The 19716-nt window shown below is 44.2% G+C and overlaps 1 protein-coding gene across 2 annotated transcripts in view; it reads right to left on the bottom strand.

Annotated features, from left to right (window-relative positions):
- The window catches only part of LOC310869680 (BAR/IMD domain-containing adapter protein 2-like), a 100754-nt gene that overhangs the window by 79331 nt on the left and 1707 nt on the right, over positions 1–19716 (bottom strand). For both annotated transcript variants that reach the window (XM_083780516.1, XM_083780515.1), the window contains exon 2: positions 2716–2791. In XM_083780516.1, coding sequence (XP_083636642.1) covers positions 2716–2791 — 76 coding nt within the window. The remainder of the gene's footprint in view (positions 1–2715; positions 2792–19716) is intronic.

The following is a 19716-nucleotide window of genomic DNA, read 5'->3' as shown; positions in this document are numbered from 1 at the left end:
GGATAGAGCCTCTAAAAAGTGGCTGGATTTGTTGGACTATACACTACACTGTAGTGTATAGTCCAACAAATCCAGCCAATACTGTAGTGATTACAGTATTGGTTACCATCATCTACTATCTAGCCAACCCTATCTCAATATAGTATATATGAACGAAATTGCAATTCCCTAGAAAAACGACTATTAGAGCACCGAAGTCTGACGTCACTTTCAGTAGAGGGCGTCAGTCCCCAGGTTCATGTATTTTTTTAGTTGCATTGAAATCGCCATAGGAGGATTTTTAGAACGATTATAAGAACTGTGTTTGAAAAATAAACATGTCATCCCGGCCGCTTCACTCATATGGATATGAAGAATCAACTGACTGAGAGAAAACGCTAATGTTACTGCTACTGAATTAGTTACATTTTCGCTAGAAGCAGACTGTATCATATATGAGTGACTGACTGTTGCAAACGATACAGAGACACCTCCCTGACAATAACGCCGAGACAGCTTGTTTATTTTTGGACCACAACGCTTATAGTAGACGATATTAAGATCACCCCATGTTATTCTCCATAGAGACATTACTTCCGCGAACCAGGGGAATCGAAGGGATGAGCGAGTTACGTCAGGACTTCGGTGCTCTATAGAGCCAAAAGTCTGTTCAAATGACACTGAAATACCTCCCCATAGACAATGACACTGAAATACCTCCCCATAGACAATGACACTGAAATACCTCCCCATAGACAATGACACTGAAATACCTCCCCATAGACAATGACACTGAAATACCTCCCCATAGACAATGACACTGAAATACCTCCCCATAGACAATGACACTGAAATACCTCCCCATAGACAATGACACTGAAATACCTCCCCATAGACAATGACACTGAAATACCTCCCCATAGACAATGACACTGAAATACCTCCCCATAGACAATGACGGAGGGGCGCAGTCTCTGCCGAACTTGAGCCACGTGAAGAACCGGCGAGCGAGGTGCTAGCCGAGCAGGTCGCCGTGCTGAGCGTTGCGAAGTTCGGTAGAGCCTACTCAGCCCCGTCCAAGTTGCGACCAGATAGGCACAGAATAGTAAATAATATAAAACTCTAACTCACCCAGCCCGAACCAACCACTGTGAAATTGCACTTCTGTGTTTGTGAAAGCCACGCCTCCATTATACACTAGTATATATGAACAGACTTTTGGTTCCTTTCATCTACGGAATTGCAATTTCGCTCATATATATACTATTTTCTGTGAGTTCCTGGGAAAAGGTTCAGTGAAGCTGTCCTTAAATCAAAGGTTGAATTGAAATCTATTTAATTAGGTCTGAATCCCATTCAGCATCATCACACACACAGTGTGTGTGTGTGTGTGTGTGTGTGTGTGTGTGTGTGTGTGTGTGTGTGTGTGTGTGTGTGTGTGTGTGTGTGTGTGTGTGTGTGCATTTGTTCACACATGCATGTCTGTACAGGATTACGTGGACGCTCTAATGGGAGTGTGCTATGACGGTGTGGAGGGTGTCTTGTACCTGTGTTGTTCTCGCTGCTGGCTGGCAGTGCCCTCTGTGCCATGCTTTGTGCCATCCCCCGTGTGTGTGTGTGTGTGTGTGTGTGTGTGTGTGTGTGTGTGTGTGTGTGTGTGTGTGTCAGTGTCACCTGGATTTGCATGGGGAAGCAAACAGCTACTGCTCAACCAAAGGGGAATACCCTATTGGCCAAGAGAGATAATAGGCTTGTTGGGAAAGGCCGTTCGGCTACATTCATTCCCCTTTGACCGCCACAATCCAACTGGGAAACTCGACCCGGACGAGCCTTCAATGCAATCACCTGGATTTGAACCCAGGTCTCCCGCATTGGGAAACCACACACATCTACAACTTACAATGCGCACGCCACCCCCTCTCTTTGTTCATTTGATCTACTACACAAGTGATCCATCACCTGATCGAAAACAATCCACTTCTGAATCTGGACCGCATCAGATTAGCAAGCCGTAGGCTTTGTGTTGCCCCCAAACACTCTCCCCATAGAGGCCGTGCCAGAGGCTGCAGACCAGATGATAAGGCCTGCCCGTTTAGCAGGGGAATAAATACTCTTTTTTTTCTTTCAGTGAATCGGGAAATAGATATACATAAGGTGGTGAGAGAGCAAGAGAGAGACCCACACAGCGTGGTCATCTCATCTATCTGACTCAACCTGCGAGGATGAAGTCGAGAAACGGCGAGAGAGAAAAAATTATACATTAACAGTTTGACTGTTTTTTACGATTAACCCGCATTTTAATCAACCCCCCTTCACTGCCGAGATTGTTGTATTACCTTTAGAGCATACGCTGAATTATTTGGGCTTTTAATCCGCGAAAATCCATCAAAAAAAGCTCCCGTGGTTTGTTATGATCTGTGTGTAGCATCCACCATCTTGGTGCACCCGGAAGACGCACACAAGATTGGTTTCAATGAGGCGTTGCAACCAATGCATTTCCATTGGCCTCAATTTCCCAGAAGCCCTAGCAGCCCACAGCATGTGACGATTTCCGGTTTCGTCATCACAGCGAAGCCATCCAGTCTCATACTCCGCGACGAAGACGGATTTTCTTTTGATTCATTACATTACGGCGGATTAAACACATAAAACAAAAGGCGGGTATGTCCGATACGGCAGCGACATTAACCTGGAGTAATCCATTCGCGGCACGGAAACTGTTAAAAAGAAACTCACTGGCGAGGGCCTTCTCGTAGCTCTTCCCCATGGCAACAAAGTTCCGTAAGCAGGGGTTGAACTGCTCCATGATGGTCTGAAATGGAGAGAGACAGACAGACACACACACAGAGAAGGCACGTCAGTTGTCAGCAGAGATTCAAGGCCAGAGAAGAAAATACATTTCCGTATGTGTGTGAACACACACACACACAATGCTGTTTGTGCAAACTGCATTGCGTGTGTATGTGACACTCGATCTCTTCTCCAGATCTCTTCTCCAAACATATCTACAAGCATCACATTTCTCTCTGTTGTGAGTTTTCACTCAATGTTCACCCCAGCATATAGGGGAATTAGGGTTTATGAGGGGCAGCCATAGCGAAACAGTAGAGTGACTGAATCCCAGGCAAGCATTTTATAGCGGCGACTGACTGTCAATTTACCTTCTAGCATTGCTCTGGTTGCTATGCAACGCCTTCGTCCCCACCAGCTATGGGATTTTTACATTCAGGCTCCATTTTGCTCCATGGTGAGCTGTCACACATCAGATGATCAGATTTAATTTGTAACTTGTGAATTTCGCTCCGGACATGTAACCGTTTCTACTTTTAACATTTTATCCCACGATTTTGCAACCAATTTTTTCACCCAGTGTCAATTATCTAAATGTAATCCTAGGCGCTACACTTCCTCTGCCAACCTGGGGGGGGCAGCGGACTGGCCTCATGCTTCCTACATGTAACCTTTCTGACGAGAGGTAAAGAGTACGCGCGAATGCCAATGATCACTCCTCACAAGAACAGCCCCCTCCTCCCTGATATAACCCGGAAATTAAACGGAGGCTTGTTACAATAGGAGTCTATGCCTGGCATAGCTTAGCTGTACTTATGCTACCACCTACTAACCTAGCGGGCAGAAAAAGTGTTAAGCTGGGTTAAATCAGAGGTCAAATGTCACATATAAATGTACTGTCTGTGACCCAAAGAATACCCACCTTCCCTTCATGTGGTCCTCACCATCATGGACACGATTATAGGAACCCCACAGCACTTTGTGTAGGACAGGCTCTCACTCACTGCCCGAGTGACAGCATGTTACGGAGCGGAATGACGGGACAGCCTCGCAATCCTACAGGCCAACGTGGCACATCCTCAAACCAGCCAATGTGTAAATAATAACGTGTAGTATCGCACAATAGGCGATAAACTGCATGGCGAGAGTCAAGAGGAGCCAGACTGGGTGATCTCCCATCTCCATCTTCGCCTCCAAACCTCTCCTACCCTTCCACCCCCCTTCCTCCTGTTGCTGTCCTCCTTCAGGGCTTCCTCCAATTATCCGCTCCCCAGTCAGCTAGTCAGGAACAGCCAGGGGACAGAGAAGAGACAGCCACAGCACTGCAGCAGCAGCCAGCAGTCCCTACACTAGCCATCAATACTGCAAGAGAGAATACTCCATAATAATAGCTCTAGCTAGCGAGCCCTTTCCCACGCTGTGAAAGGGATGGCACAATATGCCCATGTGCGTCTACCGGAAACGATGGGCAGAAAGCCTCAATCACGGTCTATATTCCCGTTATGTTGTGTCAGACATCACCGTCTCCTGTCAAGTCTTTCATTTTTAATGAGGGATCGTTTCATGGGTAGACACTAGACAGAGCGCACACATGATTGCTATGTTGTTATCTGGTCAACAGTGGTTCAAGGGGCCTGAGTGCAGTACAGCCAACCTGTAAATACCTCCGGCCACTTGTACAGGTCGCACAATGACACAATTCATGGCCAACAATGAGTCAAGAGACTAAATTAGCATCTAAATTAGCCAGAGCAAGTTCTTTTTTAGATAGTGTGAACAGGAACTTACAGAGTACAGCAACAGAACAGACTTCAACAACAAAAACAACATTCCTTGACTGCTGCTGCTTTTGGACTGGAGTGGTTTGCCTGTCGACAGGCTGATTACAATGAAAGTCGTCAAAATAAGAATAGAACCCATGTTAACGAGCATATTTCCATCAACTGAACTTGTGGCATATTTTCATTTTATGGTGTATATACTGTGTATACTGTAGATTTATTTACCGTTTCATGGTCACGCTACAACTATGCCAATAAAATGTAGATGCTGGATGTGGGGTCATTCAGGTCCACTTTCAAGGAGAGGTCCCCTCAGGCTGAAAACTGAGGTAATTTCCTCTGCTTAGCCATTGGATTTACTTTTGCTCTCCTAACTGGGTCTAGGGCCTGAAGGGAGTTGGACGCCCACCCACCAGGTTATGACTGGAGCACACTGGCTCAGTAGGACATAATACCACCACCACCAGTGGTATACGGCATATATACCACTGTTTCCCATACAGTGGGTCGCGTCACAGACCAATTTTTATGGGCCATGGCTGGAGTAAAAAGCCATTCAAATCAATTCTCTTTAACTACTTTAAATAAATAAATAAATAAAATAAAATAAAAGTTTAGAAATAAAAAATAATTTTTAATAAATGTTACAACAAATCTAAGAAATTCCACATGAATGAAAAAATATATAAAAATAAGTTGTGAAATTAGACAATATACAATCTTGCAACGCAGCGCGAAGTGATGCGTTGTGCACTTGTAAATCTGCCATTTTCACTAGTTTGGGTCCAGTGCAAACGTCACATCTCTTTTTTGGGTCTCTCTCAACCTGACAAGTTTGGGAACCACTTCCGTTAGTTCCGTATACTAAAAACCACGTAAAAATCTGACACCCCTTCACAGACTTTATTATAAACTCTGTTATGATCAGACTGACTGTTATCTGCTTGACCCAGTACATACATAGTCACTCATCTGCGTAAGCACATACTGATACACCACATACTGATACACCACCTAATGCTATGGCTGTCAACTACTTATCAGATAGACTGACGTCACTCTGTGCTCGATGATACGAGATGCATGTTCTATTCCTATTCATTCTGTTCTTGTCATCGTCTCATATCCTCTGCTCACATCATGTACACTACTGAATATATGCTCTGTGTGTGCAATAAACTTCAGAACTTGTTTTTATTTATTTTTTATTTATCCTGGTCTCTAAACTACATCACCCTGGCCAGCGACTCTGTGCACATCGAAAAGCAAGTGACTAGAAAACAAGCTGTGATATGTCTTCTTTTACTGTATATGCCTGAACCGATTATATGACAATGGTCTCAATGGTTAAAAAATAATGTTTGTTATGAGCTGGTCAAGCTTGCTCCATTCACTGCTTTGTATCATGTAACTTCCGGTGCGAGATTTGGCTCCCATGAAAGTGTCATGGCGCATCACAGTCACGTGACCATGACACTTCCTTCTCTAATCTTCCTTGGTGGTTGTCATGTGATGTTTGCTCCCACCCAGCACAACCGGTGGGCTCTGTTATTTCTGTTCCCCATGGGGGGGTTGTTATTACATATCTCCCTGCTCTTAATGTTTAATTCTACCGAGCAGGGAGAAAAATGTAGCAGAGCAAAATGTTGAATGCCAAGATAAAATATTATATGCACACTTGTATTCTCATTCTATAATAAATATTGGTTAAATCAGTTTGTGAGTTATCTGACTGAACTAATTATGTGTATGTTTTCCATATGGCTAATATTCATCTGCTGTAAATAAAGCACGCACCACTCTGCATTTCTGGGAAGATAAAATATGAACACATCCTACATAACTCTTCTCTCGGTGTACTTCTAGTTCTTTAAAAAGCATGTGTCATTGAGGCAGATGGGTTTGAAAGCACATGAGCACAAACACACACTGAGCATGCAGAGTTACAGATACAGTACATTCATACCATCCCCCGCCAGGCACACACAAACACACTTCATAATAAATAAACAGCGGTGGCGTTTCTTTCTTTCTAACTGGTGGGAGGATTACATAAGGCAAAGCCCAGTGCATCTTGACCTCCTCCCATTGGATGAATAAAATACAAGCACACAGGGCAAAGGGCAAAACAACCATGGAAGATGCATAGGGAAATATTTATAGTTAAATAGAATAAAGGCACGTAAACAAGCAGAGTGATGATTAGCTGCACTTATGACCATATTACATAAGAGATGCGAGGATGAATTCTTCACAGTGCACCTCTGTTTCCGCATCTCTTCCCTACGTTGCTAAATTAGCCATCCCTGTTCTCTTGTACTACATTCGTTAACCTAATTATGGCGGCTAATTGGAAAATGGGGTCGAGAGCCACTTGAAGTGGTATGACGTGGAGAGGCAGAGAGCGGGTGGTGGGGGAGGTCCAACAGCTCTTCAGTGTCAGCACAGGAAGCACAGAACAAGAATGGGTGGTAGTGGTGGGGTGTGGGGTGAAGAGGAAGGGATGCACGGAAAGGAGTGGAATAGATAGATCATATCTCTCACACACATATCGTAGAGTGAAGAAGATGGACCCTTGTAGGCTTGTCTTTAGAGACAATAGTTAAAATAACCATCAAGTATCAAAGTATAAAAGAATGCCTCATGCAAAATGAATGAATACAGATTGATAGATTTGTGCCATGTTGTTAGGAGTGCTGAAGTGAACAGAACAGAACAGAATAGAATAAATGATTAAGGCGTTGGGGGAAAAAAGATTTTCCTCTGTGCCAAAATTGATTTCTCCTCAATGTTAGAGGTAGCAAAACAAAATGAGGTCAGTGTATTTTGAGAAAAAAAACATTGCTGATTTCCACTCTAGGGCATTCATCCATCTCTGCAAGCTACTCATTATGTCCTGCAAAAAGTGCACACATAAAAACATATTAAAAACAGCAATGACAATTGCAAAGGAAACCATTTCAGGAGAGAGAGAGAGAGAGAGAGAGAGAGAGAGACACCAAGTGATGAGGACCAGTGGGAATCACTCACAATGAGTAGTGAATGTCATCATCCGTTTCAACCATAGACTGTAAAAAATATGGACAAAGCGTTCGCCGGGTCTAACATGGACGTAAAATGAAGCCTGTTATTCCTGCACTGTAAATCGCCATCTTTCTAGATCCGTTTGGTACCAGCTGGACATTGGCTGGCTCCGTTTTGGACCAGCTGGCCATTGGCTGCCCAGACAACGAGGCGGGACTTCCCCCCTTCTTCTCCGTTGGTTTTTATTTTGACTCGAGTGGGAGGGGAATCCCGATCATAGACTGTAACGGTAGCCACGCCCCTCAGAACATACGCAATGTTTTTTTTTTCTTTATGGTCATTTTTCTTATTAATGGGACCATCATTTTCCAAAAAGAATATTATGACATTAGAAATGAGACTTTAAACTAGTGACTGGAAGAAGAAAGTATTCATGACCATGTTTATTAAGGTAATACAGTCTAGGTGAAGTTGGGCCAAAATACATGGGCCTCTATGGAGCTATGGGGCTTTTTGGGTCCAGTCCAGCGCCACAACAGGCCATTATATGAACTACAGATTTCAAATGAGGCTTCACGAAATATCTGGCTGACTGCCCCCCTGGTTTCACCCCAACCCCCCCCCCTATACTGTAGCAATCTGCATCCGGCCTGATCACACTCGAGTCCACCCAGCACATACTGCATGCTTAAAGTGCTATTATGTCGTTTTGTGTGGGAGTAAAATTAATTTTGTCAAATCTGCATGATAGAGTATGTTAATATCATTATCATACTATAATTCTAACAATGTCTGAGTGTGTGTGTGTGTGTGTGTGTGTCTGTCAGAAACACTGCCGTAACTCCTTACTGCCTGCACCAATCACTCCCACTTTTCACACAGGCATTGACCATATGCATGTGGAGGGTGCCCTTTTTTCGATTTGACACATTAATGATTATTAATGAATTGATTAGTCAATTACAAACGCACCCGGGCGCAGTACCCCCCACGTCCACAAGGGGGGGGGGGGCAAATATCTCACAACGGGTAAGGGCTAGTACAATATAACTTATACAATGGTTGGACCCAATCCCGTTTCTGGTTTGATTTCAATTTCTCCCCAGAGCTATGGCACTAATGGCAGGCAGGCTCCATTAGCTCAGTGCTAAAATGTCAGAAGTTGCGCAGGAGACCCAGGTTCAAATCCGGGGTAGAACAGAAAATTACATTTTTGAATGCTGGAAAGTCAAATAATGTAAAAGAAAATAACCATATATGTGGTGGTGACCCTGGGAGCTCAAGGGAATGGTGTGGTGGTGGCGGCAGTGTACTAAAGTGGCTCGAGGTGTAATTTGGTTCCAGATCAAAGAGCCAACATGAGAGCAAACTAGAAAAAGTGCCCTTCTGGGCACAGGTCTCCACCAGGATAGGAATGTAGGACATTGCAGCTTGCCTTCATCTGGTGGTTGGATAAAAGGGCAACAAAAGTAAACTAGGGAGTTGGCATACAAAGTTATCCACAGATCCGTGCAGTTAGAGGTAAAAACACTTTTCGCCCAGTTATAGCGCCACCTTGAGGCTGAGTTGAAATTGTTCATGTGGCATTTCGTCCTCGGCCTAGTGGGAATGTGGGTGCACAATTTCACGTAAATCACGCAATGTGATTTGCAGCATTTTGTTTGAAACTGAGCACTCCTGTGAACTTTGGAAGCCAATCTTAACCAATCAGGATGGAGTCTGAGAAATCTGAAAGACCGGTTTCGTTGAATGGCTCTAGAGAGACTGTGTACCAATTTGTGTGATGTTTGGACAAAATCTGTAGGTGTACTGTGCAAAAACTTGTTTTGCACAAAGCGGCCTCCTGGTGGCGCTATAACAGGCCGTTCTGGAAAGTTTGGGGCAGAGGTTCATCGTTGGCATCCAGGGAGTGTGTGTGCAAAATGTGGCATCGACTGGGTTAACGGTGGCCGAGATTAGCTGCTCACGGACAGACACACACACACACACACACACACACACACACACACGGACGGACGGACACACACACACACGGACGGAGTGCAAAACATACTCTCCCCCCATGCCTTCGGCCTGGTGGAGACAATTAGATAGACCAAATTAATCAGATAGATCCCGCCCACCCGCTGCGGGGGTAGTTTGTTGTTGCATCAAGTACAAGCCATTACTGGACGTGTGTGGGGCATAAACATGTTAGTCCGCCTGACGACTCACTCTTCCACGCAAGCTCACCACAATACGTTTTATCAATTTTAGAAATCTGCGTTTGAAAAGGTCTGCTGCTCTGCCACCACCCAACATTATCCACACTGACTGCACACTCCAGAAAATAATGTCACAGTTGGAGGAGGTAAGCCTGCCAAAGGAGCTACTATTAAAACCAATGTAATACTTTGAGGAAATATGGGCACCGCTTGACAACAACAATTAAGTGTCCTGTCCACATATAACAAACCATGTCAACTCATGTTGGCCCTTTTTTCTGTTTTTTAGTATTTTACTTCTGTGGACTGAGCAACATGGCTGTGTGACGAAGCACAAACCTGTGCTGCTGGAATATGTTTGTTACAGTGACTGAGCAATGTGTGACGTGTGGTAGCTAGCCTGGGTCATCATCGATTTCACCGTCAGTGTGTCAGCTCACGCCAAGCAAATTTGCCCAGGCTCTGCATAAACATTAAACACCCATCAGTGCATGCATTTAATTTCACAGTTAACAGTATAGGAAGGCTTCCGGAACATTGCAACTGTAACTGGGTTTGAGTGCAAGTACATTTATGAGCCAGTACTGTACCAAGCACAGAACCTATAACAATCAACCTCTTGTGATGTCATGATGCTTCAATTCCAGTGTGCTACCCGTCACCTTTCCAGCAGTAATGCAAACTTTTCTCATTTTTAGTCATTTCCATCTTATAGGCTGATGATATACCACATGAACCCATGCATCCCTCCCTATTCCGGAACAAATATTTGGCAAACATAAATAGCAGATCTACAAGCTAACAACTCATCTTGATGCAGCTATTTTCAGCAACTAATTTCTGCATAGATGGGAAAAGGAGGGTGCTTAAACCCTTGGGGGGGACAAAGGTATAGGGTTTAAGTGGCTGGTAAATGATGTAATCGAGGAGGAATGCATAAACTGGATAGTGAATGGATATGACTAATGACATCCATGCTGTTAGTCCTCTATTCCTTAATCACATCATGGAAGCTCCTCTGAGGGGTTAGGGAAGGTCTGTTTGCTAGAGTCGGGCTGAGGCCTTCAATATGAACTTCATTTATCCCACCAATGGACCTTATTTTAGTTGCAGACAGTGCAACTTAGTGAAATTACTAATGAGAAACATTTGGTAGCATCCCAACATTCTATCTCTCTTACACTGGTGGCAACTTGCAAGGCATATTGTTTTAACCCATTCTGACCTGAGATCAGATTCATACGAGGTTTCCGCCGGACACACACTGGTCTGATGAACCCATTCTGACCTGAGATCAGATTCTAAAAATGTCAGTCGCTCTTCGATTTTTCAAAAATAGCACACCTACAAGCTCGTATCGCGCCACTCGGTGGCGCGATATGAGCTTGTAGATCTGCTATTTTTAAATAGCTAAAGCATAACATGATGCTGACACCAAAATGGGTGCCCGGTCAGAATAGGTCAACAGCTACAGTGCAGCTAGCACAGAGAAACATCCGGATCCATACATGTGCATAATGTTACCAACACACACGCTCTGAACCTTTCATTTAGATTTACCCGGGTGGAATAGTAAGAGTGGCGACACGCTTTGATCTTGCCGCAAAGCAGGTGCCTATGGGCTATAGTTTCAAACATTGGAACTATCCCATTGAGATAGAATGAGCACTTCCGCATTACATTGTTACAATGGGAGTCAACACTAGTGTCGCCACTCTCTTACTATTCCACTCGGGATTTTACCAAAGAGCATTATTGGAAATACAATGTCGATCATAGTCCGCGCCAATTTGTCACATGGCCTCATTGCGCTAGGCTAGATGGTAACAAGTTTCATGTAAAGACATCAGCTACGTATAGTACATATACATTATACGTCTGATTCTGTGGGGACAGTGATGTAGTGCACTGTTATGTGAGGAGGTTACCACTAGCCAGTACAATACAGCAGTCAGAGTCACTGCAGAACCGCTGTTAAAACCCATTGCCTGCTAGCATTTATTGAAAAATTAGGATCCAATTCACGCCAGCATTTTTTTAATTTGAGCTCTTATTTTGAAAAGCCGCCATTTCCGGTCATTTAGCAGTAGACCTAAACTTGGAATCTACACGGAGCTAGCCTTATTGACAATGTGAATCCAGACCGGAGCTCTAGGGAGCTCCACATCGTCGGCTCTGTGCCGTCAAAGAAACGTTGTTTTGACCCAAAATGCCATCTGGGAACAAGGAATAGGAGATACAGGCCATTGAAAGAAACGGATAGAATGGATTATTATGGCGATGGCGATCTAAGATGGACGATCCAGTGTTGTGCTAACAACACAGCTAGCTAACCGGCTAGCGTGAGTAGCATTATGGGTCGCTTGATCGAATGCACTATAAAAGCGCAATTGACTTAGATCGTCGGCAATGGCGTTAAGCGTCAGTATCAAAATTAGGCTTCAATTGACAAAGGTCTTCGCCAATGGCACTGAAAGTATTAAGTAGGCTGCATCTTAGTATGTGAAAGGGCAAGTTCCCGCACGTACACACAAGTTGTACACTCCTGTATGGACAGCATTTCAGATGCTCAGTTCACAGCTCTACTCTGGTGATGCAAGTTGAGCTTGCTGCAAGAGTGCTTCATGAGAAAGAGAAAACAGATTCTTCTGTCATAACTTTGTAGGTGTCCAACAAATCACGTTTGCTAAAACAATCACCCAGCCAAACACTCTATGCACTCTTGGCACTTCTCCTGCAATTACACGGAATTGTGTTTCCCAATGTCATTAAAGCAAATGAAATGTGTGCACATTCGAGTAATGGTACCATATTCAGACAGGAGATGCCTTAAAACCTGTTGTTTATTGTTTTGTACACAATTACACATACAGTTTCCACTTAAGGAGAAAAACAGAAACTGTTCCGTGACCTGAATACAAACCTATGGCGAGCTTTGTGATGTGTCAGGGGAACTGGTTACTAAAGTTGGCCGGTTTGTTCAGTTATTGAAGTCACCATGAAGTAGGAGTCTAACCCACCGCTAGCAGGGGTCCAATTAGAGACTATTGTTGTGTGACCCAGCGGACCCCATAGCAGAACATTACCGCACCGCTGAGTTTGTGTGTTTGACCAAGAGAGAGAGAGAGAGGTAGGGAGACTGAAGGAGGAAGAAACAATTGCCATGTATTCATTCATATTTGTATATTGCCAATAGGTACAAAGAAGGGCCAGAAATGCAAATAAGACATTTGACGAGTCCGACTTGATAACCATCCTATCCATAATAATCATCATCCGGATAGAGGTCCAAAGCAAAACCGGGTCACCATTCTCTAGCCTTTTTTCTCAAGCAACACTACACAGTGACAGCACACACCTCCCCCAAGCTGCAGTCAGTCAGCCAGCCTCCTGCTGAACACAGACTGGCAAAATAACTACTGGCCAGAGAGTGACACCCCCAGCCCAGATAGGCTAAATCCAACACCACAGATCGCAGTTACTGTGGCAACCAAGAGACTGGTTTGTAGTAGCACATTACTCGCATCTTATATGCATTTGCAAACCTTACCCAGTCACAGCAGGCAGTCAGTCTTTTTGTCATTGAACACTTGTGTTAATTTACTTAATGTAAAAGTGAAAGTTAAATTACCACTTATTGTATATTATTCTGCCAAATGAAAGTTCCAGGAAGTAATCTTAAATGTAACTTCATAACGTGTACTGGGAGTTCTTCCAAAGAAGAGATTCAGAGGAGATCAACATGTGTCATGCAATTAGTTTTATAACTCCAGTCAATTAAAAATCATTTAGACTCTGGTTAAATCTGAGGTATTCAGTGGAGACACTGGAGAGACAATTGCTTATTGAAATTCTCTACAGCACCGCCATTGATTGGGGACATTGTACAGTAACTACTAAATGGACGCAGTTTAGCAAATGCCTCTCTTTAAAACTTTTAGAGCCATCCAATCCAGAAGGTACAGTACAAGGCATTAATAATTACTCCTTCAAAACACACAGCAATCTTAAAGTAGAATTTACTTTTCTTTGTGCATTTATTGATAGTTGCAGTGAAGATAGACAGGAAAGAAGGAGGGAGAGAGACGGGAGAGACATGCAGCAAAGGTGGTCATGAACGGGACTCGAACACGCAACGCGCTGTCAGGCCAGAGCGGCATGCAACTGGACCGCCAGGCCAGAGGGTGCCCCAGAATGTTCTTTCTGTGTTAGTGTTTAACATTTTGTTTCCAGATAAGTGTTCATGTCATCCTGACATGACACATTTCAGTGAATAACTCGATGAGAGGTCATGTGCAATGGCTACTGCAGTATTGCTGCAAATTAATTCCCTCCACTCTTTGCGGAAAATGAAAATGTTGGATTACAGGTAGGCTTACCAGTAATTAGAAAAATCTAAATATCATCATAGCTACTGCAGCAAGGCTGGTTTTACTGATGCGTTTACTGATGAATGACTCCTAATTATTGTCTCCACCAGGCCGAAGGCATGGGGGGAGAGTATGTTTTGCACTCCGTCCGTCCGTCCGTCCGTGTGTGTGTGTGTGTGTGTGTGTGTGTCCGTGAGCAGCTAATCTCGGCCACCGTTAACCCGGTCGATGACAAATTTTGCACACACACTCCCTGGATGCCAACGATGAACCTCTGCCCCAAACTTTCCAGAACGGCCTCTTATAGCGCCACCAGGAGGCCGCTTTGTGCAAAACAAGTTTTTGCACAGTACACCTACAGATTTTGTCCAAACATCACGCAAATTGGTACACAGTCTCTCTAGAGCCATTCAACGAAACCGGTCTTTCAGATTTCTCAGACTCCATCCTGATTGGTTAAGATTGGCTTCCAAAGTTCACAGGAGTGCTCAGTTTCAAAGAAAATGCTGCAAATCATGAACACATCGCGTGATTTCCGTGAAATTGTGCACCCACATTCCCACTAGGCCGAGGAAGAAATGCCACATGAACAATTTCAACTCAGCCTCAAGGTGGCGCTATAACTGGCCGAAAAGTGTTTTTACCTCTAACTGCACGGATCTGTGGATAACTTTGTATGCCAACTCCCTAGTTTACTTTTGTTGCCCTTTTATCCAACCACCAGATGAAGGCAAGCTGCAATGTCCTACATTCCTATCCTGGTGGAGACCTGTGCCCAGAAGGGCACTTTTTCTAGTTATTATTATTTTTTACAGAGACTGCATGTTTAACCGTCTTTATACACCTCCCCTCTTCTTGATCTATAACTCAGACCTGGTATCTCCCAATATGGGAGAACTCAGTCAGTGAGCTCTTCTGCAGTCCACAAGGGAGTTGACTTTGGCACTAGTGCATTCTTCAACTTCAAATCCCATGGACTTCAAATCCCATGAACTAATAATGGCTTTGACTGCATGGCGTTGGGTCGAGGGGATCAGTGTGGGTCGTTGCTCAGTTGGCCTGGTGCTGGTGGGTGTGTGGCTCAGCTGGCCTGGTGCTGGTGGGTGTGTGGCTCAGTGGGCATGGTGCTGGTGGGTGTGTGGCTCAGTTGGCCTGGTGCTGCTGGGTGTGTGGCTCAGTTGGCCTGGTGCTGGTGGGTGTGTGGCTCAGTTGGCCTGGTGCTGGTGGGTGTGTGGCTCAGTTGGCCTGGTGCTGGTGGGTGTGTCCTGGTGCTGGTGGGTGTGTCCTGGTGCTGGTGGGTGTGTGCAAGCCATGGCCAGTGCACAGTCGGCCAGTGCTACTGCAGCTGGAGGAGGAAGCTGCCACAGGAATGATTTGCTACCCACAGACATGTCAACTTTAACCCATGAAGAATACCGTCCACTGCCACAACACTCCCCGAATCCTCTACTCTCTGTTCTTTTTTCCCTTATGTCTCTCCCTCTCTATGGATAATTACAGCCTAGGCCGCGATCACAGTAATTATGGACTATTTCAACAAGGATGTGGAATGTCTCCTAAACTCTCCTTCTCTCCCTACCACCCCCACGCAAAAGCATCTTCATGCATCTTAATGCAAAGAATAGCCCTGAATCACTGTACCCAAGTGAGGATAAAAAGTCCTTCTGTGAATGGCACCTAATAAAACGGTATAGTCTCACATTTAAGCCGTTACTTCATTCTCACTACTCTGTTCCAATCTCATCAATCATTGAAAAAAAGAACAGTGGAACAAATTAAAAAGCTGAGCTCTGTGAAAGAAAAGGAGAGAATATCTCAGTCTCTAAACCAATCCGCCCCCAGACACGGAGAGAAGGTGGGCGTATGGAGCACAGCATACTGCTCACTGTGCACAATGCACGCACACACACACACACACACACACACACACACACACACACAAAAGCCCAGTGAAAGAAATCTTCAGATACACAGGCAATGGATGTTATGATGATGTCTCCTGTTAGTCCTGTATAACATAATGCAATCATTCAAAAGGATGGGATTGGAAAAGTTGCTGAAGCGCTGTATTTTAGAGTTGGTGTCCAGGCACTCAAGCCATAAGCCTTATGTGATCAAATGTAAGCAATGTGAAGGCCAGTGCAGTCTGACAATGACAAAGAATAGTTATTAGTTAGTAAGGTGATTCATAGCATCTTTATTCCAATTGTTGGCAACGACTGCATGGTAGTTCTTAATGCTAGACAAAGGGAAAAATGAGTCACTATGGCCTATATTTCAACAGGAGTTAGCTTTCAGTAAGACAATGGCTAATCGTATTCGCTATTAAAGCAACACAGCCTTTTTCATCAACTGCCACATAGAGCCCTCTTCAGCACATGCATGCAGTAGAAAAATACACGTTCTCTCTCTGCCATTCCTTCTTTTCAGGAGCAATTCTTGCTAAGAAACCACCTGTTAACAACTTTTGCATGAATATTTTAGAAAAGCTGTTTTGGTAAGTGTTAAGTAATTATATACATAGGTCAACACATTTCTGAATGTTAAATCCTAGGCTACTCATATACAATTGTCAAATGTTCACCTTTTGTTATAATATGCCATTATGCCCAGAATAGGGTTGCTGTGCCTCCTGTGGTTAATTTAACTTAAATGACCACCAGCCATATCAGTCAGGACTTCATATCATAGACCAGTAGGTCCAGAGTGTGATATCATGTGTCAAATACTTGATTAAGTTAGTTACTATTTGTTGTTTTGTTTGTCCCCCAGTTATGTTGACAGACTGGGAGTGTGCTGAATGAGAACAGTAGTGTTGTCCTGAGGACTGGCACAGATGGTACACATCATAAATCTCCCAGGGCAGGGCATATCATCCAAAACCCTCCTAGTGCAAAATGAGACAACACTGGGTACTAAGTACACTTGAACTTCACAGGGTAAGGTACTAGACTGGACGCGCGCACACACACACACACACACACACATGCGCACGCTCGTACGCACAGGACTTGATGTGACAGCAGCCTTAAGAGGCTTGGCCTGGTGGTGCACTATTGCACATGAGCTGCCCGCCGGTGACACAGACAGCTGGTGGAGATCACTCTTAACACTGTGACACACAATGCATGTGCATGACACGGTGTGTCAGACGGAAAGATCTTCCTCAGCTGGTCAGCACATGCACGGATGACTAGGTCCTTATCAACATGTCTGGAAAATGTCTCCCTGTCTATGTGACTGAGGGACAGTTGAAGTGAATCACAGATGGATCATGCTTGGTTGCTAAGGAGGTTCACTGGGTTGTTGCCTTTCGATTGGCATCGACAAGTCGAGGAGTGCCTTTAGACTTTACCAAACCAACAATGGGATTCCAACTCACACCCTGCCCTCACTGTGCTTACAAACCCTGCCCTGTTGAACACACAGTCACACACACACCTAAACACACCTCTCCTCCCCCTGTGATCACTCAGCATCTGTATCTGTACAGTACAACCCTCCTACTGTCTCCACTCTCCACCAACTGTGAATCAGGCCCAGTGCCACGGGGGTGCCAGTGTGGGCCTAGCACCCTCAGTTGCAAATTCGTTTTTTTTAATCAATAAAAATGATGTGTGCCCCCTCGACATTTTCAACTGCCCCCCTCAGTCATTTCATCCTAGAGCCAAGCCTGCTGTGAATAGAGCCTGGCTGATGCCAGATTTGTGGGTCTGAAGCCGATCACGATTCACGAATTTGAAGAGACCACCGATTATCGATGTTTTGGCCGATAGTCGAAAAGTGCAAAATCACTACCAATTCCAGATCTACAAGCTCAGAATGCATTGCAACATGTTGCGAGCTTGTAGATTGGCCATTTTGGAAATACCTTAGTTTTTGACTAATATAGCGACACCAAGCCTAATGTGGTTAAAATTCAGGACAAATTGGCTGCATGATTGAATACCGATATTGTTTAGAAAAAGCAAATATCGGCTAAGCCAATATCAGTCTGACTCTAATATAGTTAGTTCTCTACCCCACTCTTCCTCAAGTGAACAGACAAGACAGATGATCATGCAAGCAGTCAAGCACACAGGAGCAGCCTCCAACACAATGGAATGCTATCTACAGTACTATAACCAGCCACCATGGGGATTCAAATACTCAGCTCTGCAAGGATTTGGACAGATGTTTTTGTTCCTACTCTGGCATGAAACGATGGACAGATTTAGGTTACAATCAATGATAAATCAAAGCAATGACTCGTCGTGAGCCTAATTTATACGAATGTGTTATTTTCATCTTAGTGCCACAGCCGTGTAACAAAGAGCCATAAGAGGTGAACAAGCCTCAAACATCACAAACATGACTGACTACATGGCTATCAGGAAGCAGGCAGCAGTAGATAGTATTGACTGCAAAGGTTATTAAACAACAAGTAAACAAGTTCTCCCAGATCCTAAAACTGAAGGTACACATGATCTCATGATTTACTTACAAAAAGGTTGTTTGTTCTCCCTACCAATATTGCGTCATAAGATTAGGAAGAAACAACAAGAATGATGAATGAATCATAGTTGGCTTGACAACGCAGCGGCAGACCTTTGTCCATTTGGATTTATTTAGACAACCAATTGTACTCCAGTCCATACTGGCTCTGTGTAATCTAGAGCCAAACATACATCATAGCAGCTGATATGCCAAAAGGCTGAGAAGAGAATTGTGTGATTAAAAAAAGTGTGATTACTGAATAGAATCTGTCTACTCTAAATGCGTCTGGTCCTTTTAACGGGTCCATTTGAGATATTCATTCATACCCACCCCCAAATTAAAGTGGACAGTGTGGTCTTAACCACAGATATTGCTAAAATAATAGCAGTATATGGAGCCAAAACCTCAAACAACTTGTCACTGGAGAGTATTTAATAAAATAAAATACACTGTCCATTACCAGTCCTGTGAAAGACTATAGCCTATATACAATCGACATTATTATTTAATATATGCGTCTTTGGGTCTTAACAAATGAACCCCTTCCATTCCTAATGCAAAGCTACAGGGCTGGGTAGAACTGAGAAACGATGTGCTCTGTGCTGTCAGGCCGTATGCCAGATCCCTGGTTTGGCAGTGATGCTGTCTCTCTCGTCTCCACTTCACTACCCACCAGTGGACTGAAGTGTCAACAGGTCTGAGTAGAGCTTCTCAGTAGCCAACAACCGCTGCTGGGGTGAGAATCAACACAGACACAATGCAGGTTTCAAATGGTGCGATGCAGTGCGCACATGTGCAATTTACCTTCACTAATTCACATCAACACACTGATGCTGGAGGCAATGCACCAACCTGCTCATTGGCAGCAGTTAGGGATTCAGTGTCTTTGCTCAAGGACACTTCAACACACAGCCAGGAGCCGGGATTCGTACCTAGATGGCAACTTGCATTGCCTGGAGAAAAAAGGGAATGTCCGCACACACACAACATTTCGAACCATGCAGGGCTTCATCAAGTTCATGAAACTCTACCGCTTGAGTCAGTGCCACCTCCGGTTCTACCGATCACATGTCCAACGTAGCCTATACAGAC

Source organism: Protomyctophum parallelum (assembly GCF_964188405.1).
Source record: "Protomyctophum parallelum genome assembly, chromosome: 13".
Lineage (NCBI taxonomy): Eukaryota > Metazoa > Chordata > Actinopteri > Myctophiformes > Myctophidae > Protomyctophum > Protomyctophum parallelum.
This window is presented reverse-complemented; position numbering and strand designations above follow the sequence as displayed.